The sequence below is a fragment of the Hippichthys cyanospilos genome, chromosome 6 (genome assembly GCF_059441005.1).
Source record: "Hippichthys cyanospilos isolate Australia breed blue-spotted pipefish chromosome 6, RoL_Hcya_1.0, whole genome shotgun sequence".
Taxonomy (NCBI): domain Eukaryota; kingdom Metazoa; phylum Chordata; class Actinopteri; order Syngnathiformes; family Syngnathidae; genus Hippichthys; species Hippichthys cyanospilos.
The window spans coordinates 5,845,001-5,860,809 of record NC_142374.1 but is presented as its reverse complement, the minus strand read 5'-3'; the positions used below and the strand labels follow the sequence as shown (position 1 = coordinate 5,860,809).

Sequence of the window (15,809 nt, the reverse complement as noted above, 5' to 3'; positions counted from 1 at the left end):
TTGTTTTGTTTTTTTGCCGTAATGGAGATCGATCCGTTTTCTAGCGTTTCACCTCATCGTAGTGTGTGATCTGGAGTTGATCTCCGCTGATAAACACTAGACTAGACTGACCGCCTGCAGTGGAAAACCTGTATTAACACAATTCATCAGTCAAACTCGCATCTATTGACAAGTGACTGTCGTCACCGAGGAACCTGTGGCGTATCTGCAAAAAAAACATTGCTCTCTGGTGGCCAACAATGGAACTGCATTGAATTAACACAATTCATCTTCAAACACATCTATTGACAAGTGACTGTCGTCACCGAGGAACCTGAGGCGTATCCGCAAAAATATTGCTCTCTGGTGGTCAATAATGGAACTGCATCGAAAATTTTATATCGGTTGTGCGCATGCGAGGTGGGAGAGGGAATGCCCGTCTTGGTTGCTCGCTCCAAAGTGCTCAGAGGTGAGGAAAGCGCAAAGACGAAAGAATGGCTTTGAGGTTTGTGTTGTTCATTTTTTTCTTCTAGCACCTTTTTATTTTCTTAAGGTTACGAATTATGTTATTTTCATATCCCTACCACAAAGCACTCCAAAGTTTTTAATTTATTTTTATGCAGGATTTGTGTCGTCCTCCTCCTTGAAGTGTTACTAAGCGGACTGAACGCATCCAGGTATTGTACCGTAGTTATTGTATTGGTATTTCTTCAGAGGTAATTGAATTAAGCAGGTACACACTTTGAAATATTACTTTAGTACAACTGTATTTTTTTAACGTTAAATTATTCGCTGTGCCGTAGCTATAGGTTAGCTGTTAGGAAAACAAACGAGGTATTCGACACCATACATAATCATAACATTTAGTGATTTTTATTTTAATTAAGTGCCAGCTTCCTATGTATCAACATGTATGATTACTATGAAGTCCATGCAATCAAAAGAATGTTTGACATAGCTTTTTAAAATTGTGAAATGAGTTACTAACAATGTGCACAATTCTCCACAAATCATTATCGAAGCGGACAAAAAAATAATAATCTCGTAAATACGGGGAATATCTTTCTTCTCCCTATTGGTCATCGTCATTGTTGTTGATGCTCTTTGCTTCATGTTCAGTTTCCCAGCGTTCCCTGTTTTCTTAATAAGCCCATAAGATATCACTCAATTTATGGTCTCAAGCTCCGTAAAGGAGGTAGAAAGCAATTACAATCATATTTTGACAAAATAAGCGGGAGGAAGGATATATTTTTGAACTGTAGCCTTAAAGTAGAAAGCTATAAAAATGCTCAAGCAAAGTACTCTTGGAAATTTTATGTCATCACAGTAACGAACTGTTTGTACAGTATTCGAAGTAGTATTTTTCATAGATTCAAGGTAACAATAAAACACTGCTGAATGTTTCCATGACAGATTGGTCTTAAACCAAGAACTTTCCGACCTTTTCAATGAGCTGTGGAGACTGGATACAAATCGAATGACGCCTGGTGTGGATTACACCATTTCAGTTCAAGTAGGAAGACTCTCCCTACTGTCTGCCCTCTTTGTGAGTTTTTTTTTTTTTTCATGCTGATTACAAAGAGGTATTTGTTTTTATTGTGCAAGGGGCGAGCAGGATTCGTAAACGCGGGCAGTCAGGTTGTTCTCGACCGTGCTTCTCTGCCTCTCTTTTCCAACGTCAATGAGGTCAAGATGCGGAACATCACCACCATCTCCCGTTAGTAACAACTTTGATAGGTTTTTTTTTTTAATTATTTTTTTTTTAAACCCCTCACTGTATAATGGTCCTTCAGGGCTCTTGCCGCTGCTGGACAACTACGAGAGGTCAACTGGTGTGGCTGAGGGAGTCACCGCCGAGGAGCACGCTGAGACCAGCAAGTTCTTGGATGCCATCTTAGAGACAGAAGTCATGAAGGTGCAGTTTACATGTGTCCATTTTTTGGTTGCTGTCGCTTTACAATAAGGGGCCATATGAAAATAGATATTATATACTATACTATGTGTAATTTGAGAGGAATTTAATAAATGAATGTGGCAAATGTTGCGGGAAAAAATGGGCTGTGTGTGGCCGTACTTTGACTCCTCTCAGACGACATTGCGCAATGAATGTTGTTTGGCCGCAGCTGCAAACCAAAGGGAGTTTTGTCTTTTCACTGAAAACATTCTTTCGCAGAAGTAAACGTGCGGAACATCTGTATGCAGCCGTGGAATGCTGCGTTGTCTTGGCCGCACCACAAACTGGACCGGGACCAGTACTTAAGGAATTTGGGGGTGGGCTGACTGTGGCTGTTAGCTTCTTGTCGAATGTCTTTGTATAAATTCACGGCAGCCTTTTATACCTCTTTCTGTCATTAGGAAACAAAAAGAAGTGTTGAATTTATATTTTTTGCTCTGTCTGCCAACCAACTGAAATCAGCTGAAGTGCGGTTAACAATATTGGTTCGCTCTGATGTTGTCTGTGTTTAGAACCTGACAGCATACATCTTCTTTTTTTTTTTTTTTTGCAGCGTGCGCACAGATATCTGGTGGGTAAGGGACAAGCTTCTTCTTACGTGAGGGCCTTTAAAAGTCAACTGCACCTGATCTGGTTTCACCTCTACCACAGACAGAGGAAAACATGGTAAGAGCACCACAGGTGGGCATTTGACATGTTTTTGCTGCTCCGTCAGTGCCAAGAGTTATTGGAAATGGAAACCTCTCGAGGGCCCTTTTTAGCATTTTCACTCACCTTTCAAGGCCAACAGAATATTGTGTGCCATGTCAATGTAAATATGGGTGGTATCATATGAAAGATTGAGTTCCATTCCTTACTTTGAATTGCACGTAGATAATTGCTGCGTTATACGTGTGGAAACACTGCCATCCAATGGTCACAGTTATCACTACAGTGCTCAATTGGCTTATATTGGGTAAGCAATAGTCAAGGGTGACAGCTCTTCTCCATGAAGAAAAAAAAAACATATTTGACCAGAATTTTATAATGTATTATTATTTTAAAAGACGTGAAATCTTGTTCATGGAAATGAATGAGTTAATTGTATCTTCTGCATGCTAATGCTCCATCACTCAGCTAGTCAATCCTGGCTACGTGTATGTATGCTTGCTGCCTATTTAGAGTATGCTTTAATGCTCCCAAGTGCATAGCAGTTTAAATATTTGTCAGTAGTTCGGAAGATTGAACATGGTGAGGTGATAAACCGTTGTGATGGTGACAGGTGGTGACGATTACAACGACAGACAAAATATACTGTTCCGTCGGGTTTAGGCCGTCATTTTTTCAACGTTTTCGTCATTTGTCCGTCGACAAAATGTCGGCCCGTCCGACAGTCCATCGTTACCGACAAACAACCCGCCTCTGTAGAGCACGTTTGCTGTACACGGTGACCTTGGCGCATATTGTAATATGAACACAAATGGGTTTTGATTGTTTTCTGCAGTGTTAAAAAAGAAAAGAAAAAGGCATATTGAGAATTTGTAGCTGCAACGGCGCCTGTCTGAAACAATACTCCGAGGCACAGACGAATACAGGGACTGCGATGTTATCAAAAAAGACGGGAATTTGTCAAACTGTTTTTTGGTGGAATCGTTCTACCAGGCCCGACTCCTGCGGCTTCGAGCATGTATTTGTCGGAGAGATCAAATCTGACAGCGAGATCACGGGCTTCCATAACTGGATCCAGTTCTACGTGCAGGAGAAGGGCGGGCTGCTGGACTATAAAGGCTACAAGGCCAGGGAGCACGACTTGGTACGTCCGACCGCTCGGCCGCTCGTCGCCACGGTGATCGATCACGGCGCCCGCATCCCTTTCAGCCCGATGCGGACGACCACGTCGTGAGCCTCCAGTTCAGCTGGCACAGCGTGCTCAAGCCCGTGGCGAGCTCCTTTATCGGCACCAGCCCCGAGTTCGAGATGGCCCTCTTCACCGTCGTCTTCCTCATGAACACGGAGAGAAGCACCACGGTGCTGGTCAACATCGACCAGTGTCAGATGGAGCTGTTGGTCGTCCGGCACGGACGCTCGCTCGGCACGGCTTACCCCAAACTGCTCAGCAGCAACAGCAGACACGTTCAACAGCAATCGACATGATCTCGTTTTGGACTTGGTTATGCTAGCAAGGGCCCAGCCCTCTGAGACGTTACTGTATATGTCTGCAGAATCCTGGTCAGACTATAATAAAAAACAAATATAGACTTACTTGTACTAATAATTGAAAGGAACTCTTGACCAAGCGTTGTTTGTATTGGAAGGTGTCCTTATACCGAATTAAGAATTAAAGGTGCAGCAATAAAAGCGTATGATTTCTTTTCCTTGCTTACATTTTCAGGTCATTTACAATTATGTTAAAATGGTTTCTCCGTTGTCTTTCCTCGCGTAAATGTGGGAACGGTTTTGTCTCTGTGATCTGGATTGGGAACCGCTCCTCAATTTTCCTCCTAGCTGTTATTCCATTTTTGACATTTACAGAGTCCGACATTTAAGCTTTTTTGGTGGTGGCTCTGGCCCCATACAGTCTTTAACCTTCATTTTAGGGGTTATATCGCACATTTATCATTTGTATGCTGCCGTTAGTACAGCAGTGTTTTAATGAGAAAAATAATGGCATGACAATGCATTGTATACGAGTGACCGCTTGAGGGCAGTAAGACAGGCGGCTAATTGTTGGGAGGATCAACCATTCTTGGCTTTTCGATATAGCATTGGCGAGGCAAAAAAACAAACTAGGAGTATTATCTGAAAGTGTTGCTGCATCATTTGCACAATTTACTGGGTGCCATCACATTCTTGATAACTGTTGTCCTTCTTGCAGTATTTCCAGCTGTGTGCTAGCGGAGGCTATATGGTTGAAATAGTTTTTCCTCATTATTCTGCTGGCCAGCTATTGAATGAACATTCAAATTCATGAACCGGTTGTTGTACTTTGCTTTCAGTCATATTTTGAACAGAGAGCCATTAAAGGTTAAAAAAAAAAAAGCTTCAAGTATCTTTAAGTTTCATTCTCCCAACACAACGAGTTACATTATCGTCGTGCAGGTTTTTTCCTCTCACGATCAATTATCTCAATGCCACAGTAAATTACATTCAATCGGAGTTTAAAATACGGTGCTGCATTAAATTGCTGTACTTCCGGCCGGTGTGCATTCCAGTTCGCAAAGAAGTTATTGACATACATTTTCTTTGTGCATTCTTGTGTTTGTATGATGGTACGTGAAACCTACTAAGGAAGGAAGTTGTGAGATTTCCGATTTTGAACACACAGTCGGGTTGATTAGTTCAAACATGTTTCTACATAATATTGATGTTGCATGGATTTTTCATGTTCTGCTTTGACATTTCAAATACTTGAATAACTGAATTTAAAGCGCCCAAACTTTAACAAAGAGAAATAATTCGGAATGACTTCGAATTAAAACACTTTATCAATGGCAACATTGCACCGACAGCTCACAGGAGTGTCATTGTGGTCAGGTAATACTCTTTTATCAGCTAGAAAGAGTAAGTAACTTCATTTCCACAAGCACATACAGCGTCACCTTTGGAGAAGCACAACCTGAACTCTTTTTGATTGTCTAAAGCCAGAAAATCTATCATTGTGATTTGAGGGGCCCAAAAAACACACAAAGGCTAAATATCAATGGATGACACCTATCAAAAACAAACAAACAAACAAACAAACATGTTGTTCTGTCAAATGAATTACTGTACAGATAAAACAAGCAGGTAGATGGAAATAATAAACCTTTTTAGTGTTTACAGAGATACATACAGAATTTGCTCCTGGAGAAAATCCCATCAGTGAACTTTGACAGAAAATAAAAACCTGGTGGTAAAACAGTGTGTATGTAGTCAATTTTCAATATGAAAACAAACTGGAACCTAAAGAGTTCTGACAAATGAAACAAAACAAAAAAATACTGCTAGTACAGCACATTAGTTCAAAGGTAAAATGTTGATATTAATAATTTCTCATTTAGAGACGATACATTTTTGTAACTTGTTCTTGTTGGCTATTAAAACGTAAATCAGAATGTTGTCAAACCATTTTAAACTGATTGGTTACAGTAACATTATATAGTTTGTCATACAAGCCACTTTTGTAAAAGACATAAAAAGACAATTTGGTGTTCGTGAAGGTTCTCACACAAGATTTTTAAAAAATACGGACTTACAAAATAAATGCTCAAATTTGAACGACTAATACACATATACTGCATATTATATACCCTGCTTTGCCTACTTAATAAACTAACCACACTGTTGATGTCTTTTTGGACAGCAAGCAATATAAATTTATTGTAAACACTTGGAGAATGAACTATAATTTAAAACTGGTTGAATTAAAAAAAAAACCAGCAAATACAAAGAAACAAACAAAATAAGCACTTGTGCAGCAGCCATTTGAAAACATAATTAGACACGGGAGTCAAAATGGCTGCCGGTCGTTCCAGTTGGCAGTGCGGCATGTGCGGGCAAGCGTTTCGGAGGGCAAAAACCAAAGCAGTTCCAACGACAATTTGAACAGCAGAAGCGACTGAGACGAGAGTCATTTTCTGTTTCGTTTTGTTGTTTTTGTACATTGGAGAGGCCCGGGCGCAAACGTCCCGCAGTCTAGAAAAGTACCTTTTTGATGTAGGCCACAGTGGAGACATTGAGCAGCATGTTGACGTGCTCGTTCCCGGGAAGCTCGTGCAAGGTCACCGGTTGCGTCTGCCGCCCCGCCCAGCGCTTGCACTGGGTGGCGCTCAGCAGGTTAACCGTCCCGTCGCCGTCGCCCATCACCACGGCGGGATCCACGTCGGGGAACTTGGAGGTATAGTTGAAGGCCTCCGAAGTGGGAACGCCGGAGCCGTACAAGCAGTGGACGGCCACGCCGGGCGGCGTGAGGTTGAAGAGCAGCGACTCCGTGTCCTGACGCATCAGCCAGCCGTCCTCGAAACCCAGATCAAAGTACAGTCGCTTGTAGTCCATCACGGTATAATTAGTCGTGGGGGTCCGGATCAAAACCTGCGCAACAAGGTCATCATCGGTTGTGAAACTTGAGCGACGTCTTCAGCATTCGCTGAATTCTCAGGAGGTCAACACTTTGGAAACATTTTGAACATTTGTAATTGCTGTGATTACATTTTATTCACGATCTTGTTCTATTATTAAAGGAGTTGTAGGTGAATGGGTTACAATTTATTTAACAATTAGGATGCAGATGGTTGCAGATGATTGTATATGTGATTGAGAATTGTACATGGATATAATGTACAACTGAGTCCCAATATATCCATTGTGGAGAACCTCAGGGAGCGGTGCTCGGGCTTCAACCGTTTCATTTATACATGAACGACTTTGTCTGTGTGTCCATATTGCTGTTTGCAGATGATTCGACCTTATTTTACTCTGTGGAAGATATAATAAATGTGTTAAATGTAGTTAAACAAGAATTTAAGAGAATAAAAAATGTTGAAATGCCATCGCACTGCGCTTTTCTCTGTGTTTCTGCTTGTTTGCTTGTTTTTCATTTTTATTTACAATGTTATTTTACTGAACAGCATTTTGGTTGCCCATGGTCTCTTTAAATGTGCTTTAGAAATAAAACTTGACTTGAGTTGGAAAATCAAATTCATGATATTCAATAGTAGAAGAAGAGATAAAACTACTGATGCCTACTACTGATGATCTAGAGGACACTGAAATAGATCAAGAGCAACCAAGTTTCTGGGTGTTATTCTTGTTGACGATTTGGTTGACGAAGGTCAAAAGAGCCAAAACGCGTGCGCTATTGCACTAAGTCAGTGGTTCTCAAAGTGGGGTCCGCGGCCCCCCCCGGAGTCCATGGCCGGATTCCAAGGGGTGTGTGAAATAGTTTGGGTTATCAATAAAAAAAATTAAAAAAAAGGATTTGTGATCATTTCATTTCAATTCTATGTTAAATTGTGAAAGTATTCATGACTCTTCAAAAAGGAATCAATTCAACCAGTTTAATAGATTTTTCAAAACGTAATCATCAAAGGAAATCTGACAGGAAAAAGGTGGAGATGCTCAAGGGCTAATGTGCCTACACTGCATAATTGACTAGGGAGCCCTGTGCAAAACCGTGTCGCAGGCTGACCACGTTGCAAAACCTGTTAACTTTAATCCGGTGAGGGGACTTTGCCATCACCGGTTTATTCTTTTTCTCAAAGAAACTAACGCTGATCCCACGACGTTACTGTACCATTCTAATGTCCGCTGGTTAGGTTCAGGAAAAGTGCGTCAACGTGTCTGGGACCTCAAACAGGAGATTATTTCAATTTTGGAGTTCCTTGGAAATACTGACAATTTTCCAGAGCTGAATGACACAGTTCGGCTTGAGTGTTATGAGTGAAGAACACCTCAGATCTGTTCAGAGGATTGCCACAACAGGATTACCTCTAGACTTTGATGCAGTGGTTAATTAAGGTGATCAATAACAAATATATGTTATTACGTTGATACTTTAGCTATGTTTATGTTTGATATGTACTGTAAATGCTTCTTTTTTTTTTTAATATATATATGTATTGTATCGTGTTGCCGTCCCGGCCTGGCTGTCAAAAGCCAAAGGTTTTCCCCACCCTGGTCGAGTGAACCTAAATGAACCTAAACTGTATCAAATATATGACTATATGATCGGATGTGATATCATCCCGGAGGTCATAGAAAACCTTCTTGCGGGCCGGACCTGGCCCGTGGGCCGTGACTTTGACATGTGTGAAGTAAAGCATTCATGGGCTTATCAAGCATTGCATATCTTGTACAACACTGTGATTGTTCCATATCTAATCTATTGCAGTGAAATAAGTAGAAATGTGTGCAAAACATACTCAGTCAATTTTTACTTTGTAAAAAGAGCAATAAGAGTGTTAGCAGAAGCCCACAGAGAACCGACAAATCTATGACTGTATTCCTACAGTTGTTACACTTAAAATGTCATCAATTGGTCAGATATAGTGTCATGGTAATTATGTTGAAAGCTCACATCAACCTCAGAAAAGATTTGGAAGAAGAGAAAGAAGATTTTTGAAAAATTCAGAACCAAATGAATGGAACATTGCGTCTGTAAAATGAATTGATTTATGGACCAATCTTGACAAAGAATGCAAATTAGATATCATATTTAAACAAACAATAAAACGTGGTATGCTTTATACCTTTTGTCAATTTTGTTGTTGTCTGGCGTTATGTCACTGTCTGCGTGGCCAGATGTTTGGCTTTTTTGTTTCTGTGCTTTAACGTTGTTACTGTTGTTAACGTTTATCTTTTTTTTTTTAATTACGTTCTTAGAAACTGATTTCTGAGAAGAACGGGAGCTGTCAAAATAACACTTGTTTTCATTTCATTCTGACTTGGCCAACACTTGCATTTGCAGTTTTCTTGTTTTCTTTGTGAATGAAATAAATAAACAAATGAAGTTATTTCAACTTCTGCAGTTAAGTTGTTGGCACGCACCTTATCTTTCGGCCAAGTGTGGGAATAGGGAAGGAGCCAAGAGGTAGAGACAGCCGTACGTTGCTGAGAGCGGATCTTCAGCGGTCTGATGACAGGGATGCCATTGTTGTCACCTGAAACACAAAACGGAAGAAGGCAGATTTAAAAAACGGGAAGTGGACAGACGGGAACAAAACGAAGGGGAAACATTCATAACGAAAATCTGAGCGACGACAAATCATGAAACCAAAAACTAATCCATCAAAATTTTGAAAGGCACGTAAGAAGGGCTCGTTCTCTCACCAGAGGTGATGACACGTAGCGTCTTGGCCACGCCGGCCCATGGCGCTCCCAGAGCGATGAACGCTTTAATGTATTTGTCTTTCCAGGCTTGTGGCTGCTGGTTGAGGAAGTACAAGGTGTACATGTTGCCCATACTGTGGGCAATTATAACCACAGGCTCGCCTGCATTCTTTGCCATCTCCTCAATCATTTGCTGCAATGCCATGAAGTAGTCTTTGTTCTCATCTGGGAAGAAAGCAAGCCGTGTGTCAAAGTCAAAATTGAGAAGAATGGCATGGCTGATCAAGGTTGAATGTGTGTTGTGCTTACTGGGTGCTTTCCTCCAATCGTAAGGCGCTCCTCTCACGTCGTCGCCCCGAGTATAGCCCCAGTCCACCAGTGCCTGTGCGATATTAAAGAAGTACATCCCTAAAGTGCAGAGAAGAGCACAAGCCGGTTTTAGTGGCATGAATGCATCGATAAGTTTTCCGAGCGCGTTTCATATCTTCCTCAAGTGCAGAGAAGAGCGCAAGCCGGTTTTAGTGGCATGAACGCATTGATAAGTTTTCCGAGCGCATTTCATATTTTCCTGGCAAATGATGTCAATCATTATCAATAAAATCGATTCATCAACATATAGTAAGCCAATCCTAAATGAATATAGTCTTTACTGGTTTAGAAGCCAGAGTAACAATGTTTTAGTGTAGCGTCAATAAAAGATCATTGATAGTCTCCATGGTTTAAATCAACCGATGATCTACTCCCTGTGAAATATTTTTTTAGCAAGCACAAAACATTTCTGGATTAAAAAAAAAAAAAAAAAGACCTGAAACTGAGTGCTGTACCATCTGTGTGTGAAGTAATAAACTTTGAAACTACAATAATAGTGGTATCTTGCAGTGTATTAGGCAGGAGTATCTATTATACGCCTGGCTTGTCTGCCTGAAAATGTCACAAATGACAATGTGGATCAATGTAAAACTTAAAATAAAGGCCTACAACATTTTCCAAAAGAATTACTATAAAACGATTGAACGTTCCAGTTAAGTTGCTCTAAATTTGGAAAGAAAAAATGTGCTGTTCCGGTCGGGGCATTAAAAGCATAAACTATCTGCTGATACCTGCAGAAACCTCGTTTAAACGATCACACACCCCCTGAAGTTCCTTCACGTTCCCCCAATTGAGGCCTTGGCAGAACTGCACCATATTGACAAACACGTGACATAGACCTGAAGATTACCCTGTGGTGTTTGTAGGCCACTCAGACAATGACTAACTTAACTAATAAACCAGTTTAGTAACATAACCACCAATTATTGTGAGTATGTATTTTGTGTGTGTGTGGGTGTGTGGTCAACACACAACACAGTTGGGCTGTGTCAAGTATTCTATGGTTGTGTTGTGAAATGGATCAAAAAACAAAATTACACAAAATGGATTTCCACGATTGCCTAACAATATCCCTTTGACACGAGTATTCCTCAGTAAATAAGGGCGGATTCAGACACAAAATGATTGGTCTTAAATGAACTTGTTTACATGTGCGCAATAGCACAATAGGCTCAGAAGCTAGAGATTACAAGGAAAATCACTGCAAGTTTGCTCGAGTTTGAAGTGGAGTTGTTGTAAATTGAAATGCTGACATTGTTGCCATTGCTATTCTTTTTGTAACCCATCCATCTCACTACCTGTAGGCCCAACCTACAGATGGGATGGATGGATTGACAGTGGATATACAGTATAGTAGATGTATGACGATTGCGATTGTGGCCGTTTCAGTTTGTAAGCAAACAGTGATGCTTCCACACTCACCGACACTGCGTTTACTGGGGTCCAAAAACTCCACTGAGTATGTCTGACCAAATCCCGGCACGCTGATGTTCACCCCGGGAGGCGATGAGGTGGTGTGTGTGGTCCTGTTGTAGATCAGCCTACGCACACATGTACAGTGTCATAGAGAAACTTTGAGTTAGGGGTTAGTTCTGCTTGTGTGGTGTGAGACCAACACTGGAAAACAGTACTGCACAAACAACATCTTCCTTTTTTTGATAGTTAAAAACGTACTAATGTCTCCCGGTTGTTTCCCACTCTTGTGTTCTTCTTCTGATGCTACCAGCTTTTAAATGCTAGCCAGAAGTAATTCCAAGTCAAAACGGCAGTGAAATTAATTAACTAAAATTAATTAACTATCATAAAAGATCGCAGCAATATTTAATGCCGATACCTGGTACTTTAAAATATGAGGACTAGCCGAACTACATATTATTGTACTGCTACTGCAAGGTAAAATTGAGTCTCAGTTTGATTGGAAAGTCAGAGGGGTATTCACAACAATATGTATTATTGGGGTTTTACATCACAAACTGTCAAACTGCACTGCGGCATACAGATAAAGCAGTTTAGTGTTAGCTTCCAGTAAAAATGTTTAAAACATCTCAGTACTATTCAATCAAAACACAACCATAGCTTTGTAAAAGCAGAATATTAAATGGAGCTCTTGCACTGACTGCATATAAAGCACGAGCCACTGAGCATAAAAATCAAAATCTTATTTTACACTCTTTCAAAATCTGCTTCTACTAAAATGTTGTAAATACACTTAAAAAACAATTGGGTCAAAAGAGGGCAAACTGGGTTTATTTGACCCAACTTTCTGGGTTGTTATATACAAAACAAACCATTTTTTTTAGGTTGTCTTGTATAGAACGACCTATTTTGGGGAGTTCTTTTGCGCAAAACAATGCAGAGGTTTGCATTAAATTGATCCAACTAACCTTTGGAAGGATGTACTCAATGGAAATGGATAACAGTTCAGGAGTGTCAACAAAAGCGGAACAGGCCGCAGAGAAAACTATTCACATGTTTAAACCAATTTAGAATTTCCATCATATCATACTAAATAGCATTTTTCACTCACTCATCACCGTGTCAAAGTTTCTATTTTGTTGTACGAGTACCTTACTTGCGATAAAATTAACTTTCAAAAACCGTTAACTACTTTTACAATGTTTATACAGGTTAACCTAAATCTGGAAGAAAAAAAAGGGCCTGAAAAAAAAATGATGTCAATCCTTATTTTACTTTCACATTGCAAAAACAAAGCCGTTTCCCTGGTTTAGGATAATAGATATACTGTAGAGGATAAAAAGTCATATATGGGTAGCCACTGTTTAGAAGGTCCGCCTCACAATGCAAAGGCCCTAAGTTCTGGCTCCCGCTTTCTCTGTGGTGTTTGCATGTTCTCCTCATGCAGGCTTGGGTTTTTGCCGTGTAGTCTTTTTATATGTTTTATATCGCCCCCATTCCCAAAGACATGAATGATCCGTATATTGGACACTCTGAATTGTCCTTGGGAGTGCTGTGAATGTGTTATTTGTCTTTGTGTGCCCTGGCTGGCAGCCAATTCAGGACGTACCCCACCAACTACCCAAAGACAGCCAGGATAAGCTCCAGCATGCTTGTAACCATCGTGAGGATAAGCTGTTAGGATAACGGACGGATTGGTGTTCTTTAACCTTTCACTTGTGTAAACATGACATACAAGTTGCTGTCGACTGAAAATAATATCACAGTTGGTCAGGTACCATGATAGTCACGTTGGGCCGTGTTTGGTTCTTACCTGACCTAAATTTGCTGATGCCATATTAATCACAACATTATGTTTAAACTAGTGGGGCCAACAATACATTATTTGTAAAGTAAACTTTTGACTTGAGTTCCACTTCAACCACCCTTGAACATGAACATGACATCAATATAACATTTTCTTGGATGTGAATAAAGCTAAATGAGTGGATCCTTGACTAATGAGTTTCATTTGTTGCATTACCAAGATTTCTCACCCAATTTTGTTATCAAATTATTTTTTCCTATTGAAACGCTAATCAATCATGCTTTCAAAAGTGCAAAAAAAGTCTGTTTATTTAAAAAGAAAGAGAGAGAGAGAAAGAGGAAGCAAAAGAGAAAGAAAAAGAGAGAGAGAGCGAATCATGAGTTCTGACTGAAACTCTGGGGGCAATTTACCACGTAGGTAGTTCAGTGTTAGTGTCTTTACTGAAGTTAAGGTATGGATCGCCGCATCTTTGAGTGACAAGTGACATACCTTATGTTGTCCATCCAGCAGTCAATGGCAACAGGTACTAGCTGCTCCAGGTTGAGCCATAAAGTGAAGAAGGCGTCCGTCTTCTTGTAACAAATGTAATGTACAACGCTGGGTTTATCCAGCTTTGCCTCCAGCTGGTTTCCCAGATCCCCCGGAACTGTAATCAGCAGTATCAATATATGCATATATATTTTGAAATGAAATTGTATTTTAAGGTCATATTAAGATGAAGTGAACAAAGCAAAGCAACACTTTTTATTTTTAATACTGAATGTTTGCTCTTTTTCACATTTGAAATTATAAACACAAAAACACCTAGAATAATCCATTTTTATTTATGCAGAATGTAAGACAAGGTGTGCATTTTTGGTTGGCGCTCAGACGTTTTGGCATGAGCCTTATCCGGCTGTTATTTTTATCATGCAACATGTTGTTTGGACGTCTTCGGCTATAGATCGTTTTCTGAGTTCACATTGACAGTTGACCATTGATGGCCTTGAGTCCACGTGGTCTCAGACAAAACATTGATTTTCACCTTTTCAACTGTTAGTTAAAAGTTAGTTACACTGTCACACATTTCTTCAGCGAGGGAAAGTATGTTGTAATGTTTCAGAACTAATCCAAACACATTAATTAATCATTATGCAGTATTTTGACCATTTCTGGGTCTTTTTTTTTTTTACTTCCCCATCATTCTTGCAGTATTTTAGCCAAGGGATGGCACACTCCTGCTAGTGTGATAAGAAGTCGTGTCATGTTGAAACTTCACGTTGTCGCCATCTGAGTGAAATTTCGGCTCTCTAGTGTCTTCTTTCATTGTTTTCTCTTTGATGTTAAAGTAGGCAGATGACTGCTATTTACTTGTGAGTGTAGCCGCCGCCAAGAGTTATCCTGACCTCATGTCAACAGAATTAGTAGAAGATAAGGTTTCCACAAACTCAATCACATTTGATCAAGTGGGCAAGAAGAACAGAATGGTAATGATGTTTGAACTGGATTACAGTATAAAGCCGTCGTGGTCCGTGTGAAAAGAATCACATGATTGCATTGTTCCTAAAAATGGATTAGATTGTTTCAAAATTTCCCGAGAAAGCTGAATGGCAGCATCTGAGCAGTCATGTGATAGGATTATAAACAAACGTCTGGAGATGTGGAAACACGTGCACCAAATGTCATGTTTAGACTATTTAACCTTCAGCTGCTTTGTTTAGTGCCGTTCGTAAGGGTATGAGACGCAGGTAAATGTTTGGCGGTAAAATGTTAAGAAAATAGCTGGTCAATTCAAAGTCAAGTGCCAGGAGTTCCTACGAAAACGCACATTAAATCAACAACAAATCAATGCCCATTCAGTTAAAGTTAATAAATGACAGGCCAAACATTTACAGTACTTGAGCTTGTAAAGTATGTTCTTAACATACATTGATTTGTGCTTCCGGAATCATAAAATGTTAAGTTTTACAAAATAAAACAATTGAAATTTCGCATTTTCTCATGTGGCAAGTTTTACTCGTCGCCCACCGTTTACCAACTGTTGACAATTATCGTGTGCGTAATCAAAGCCATTGGAAAGAAAAGCTAGAGCGAGACTTACCGAGGACCACTGGGGGTCGCGGGGACTGGCGCGTCTTGTTGCCCCCACATTTCCCCACAGGTTTGCCGGAGCTCCTTCCAGCAATCAGCGACAAAAACAACACGAGTGTGAGAAGCGAGAAGGCGGTCACCCGCTGTCGATCCCCCATGACTCTCGATGTCTCATTGCCGAAAAGCCATTTAAGCGATTGTCCGAAAATGCTGTTCCGCGGAGTAACCCCTCCCGTATCGTTTGTTGAACCTTGTTGACGATGTTTGCGTGGAACGACGATAACGACAAGATCACGAGACAGAAAGCTGTGCAGAGCGAAGACCAATCAAACCCGGTAACGCAACTTCAGTCAAGGCCAAAGTAATCGAGCTGAGAGAAATCGAGCAGTGAAAAGCGTCAGAGTAAAAGTAACACACGCAATGACAACA

General features: G+C 40.4%; 2 protein-coding genes across 2 annotated transcripts; one reads left to right on the top strand and one right to left on the bottom strand.

Moving 5' to 3' along the window:
• Positions 1–390: 390 nt before the first annotated feature.
• endouc (endonuclease, polyU-specific C) lies at positions 391–4,286 on the top strand. The gene is made up of 8 exons (XM_088416172.1): positions 391–484; positions 603–656; positions 1,393–1,492; positions 1,585–1,696; positions 1,773–1,894; positions 2,487–2,599; positions 3,575–3,725; positions 3,791–4,286. Exons 1-8 carry the CDS (start codon positions 474–476, stop codon positions 4,064–4,066), a joined length of 939 nt encoding a protein of 312 aa, XP_088272298.1. The 5' UTR covers positions 391–473; the 3' UTR covers positions 4,067–4,286.
• Positions 4,287–5,374: 1,088 nt separating this feature from the next.
• pla2g15 (phospholipase A2, group XV) lies at positions 5,375–15,720 on the bottom strand. Its single transcript, XM_088418338.1, has 7 exons — positions 15,391–15,720; positions 13,800–13,956; positions 11,510–11,628; positions 10,028–10,126; positions 9,719–9,943; positions 9,437–9,549; positions 5,375–6,982 (listed from the first exon to the last, which is right to left on the bottom strand). The coding sequence occupies exons 1-7, from the start codon at positions 15,536–15,538 to the stop codon at positions 6,587–6,589; spliced, it is 1,257 nt and encodes a 418-aa protein (XP_088274464.1). The 5' UTR covers positions 15,539–15,720; the 3' UTR covers positions 5,375–6,586.
• Between the last annotated feature and the right edge of the window lie 89 nt (positions 15,721–15,809).

Excerpts from the sequence above, each read along its gene's own strand:
- pla2g15 (XM_088418338.1), bottom strand. The coding sequence starts at position 15,538 with ATGGGGGATCGACAGCGGGTGACCGCCTTCTCGCTTCTCACACTCGTG. Across the intron at positions 13,957-15,390 it reads GCGACCCCCAGTGGTCCTCG|TTCCGGGGGATCTGGGAAAC; the intron begins GTAAGTCTCGCT and ends TGCTGATTACAG. Across the intron at positions 11,629-13,799 it reads TGCTGGATGGACAACATAAG|GCTGATCTACAACAGGACCA; the intron begins GTATGTCACTTG and ends ATGTGTGCGTAG.
- endouc (XM_088416172.1), top strand. Across the intron at positions 1,697-1,772 it reads GAACATCACCACCATCTCCC|GGCTCTTGCCGCTGCTGGAC; the intron begins GTTAGTAACAAC and ends ATGGTCCTTCAG. Across the intron at positions 2,600-3,574 it reads CACAGACAGAGGAAAACATG|GCCCGACTCCTGCGGCTTCG; the intron begins GTAAGAGCACCA and ends TCGTTCTACCAG.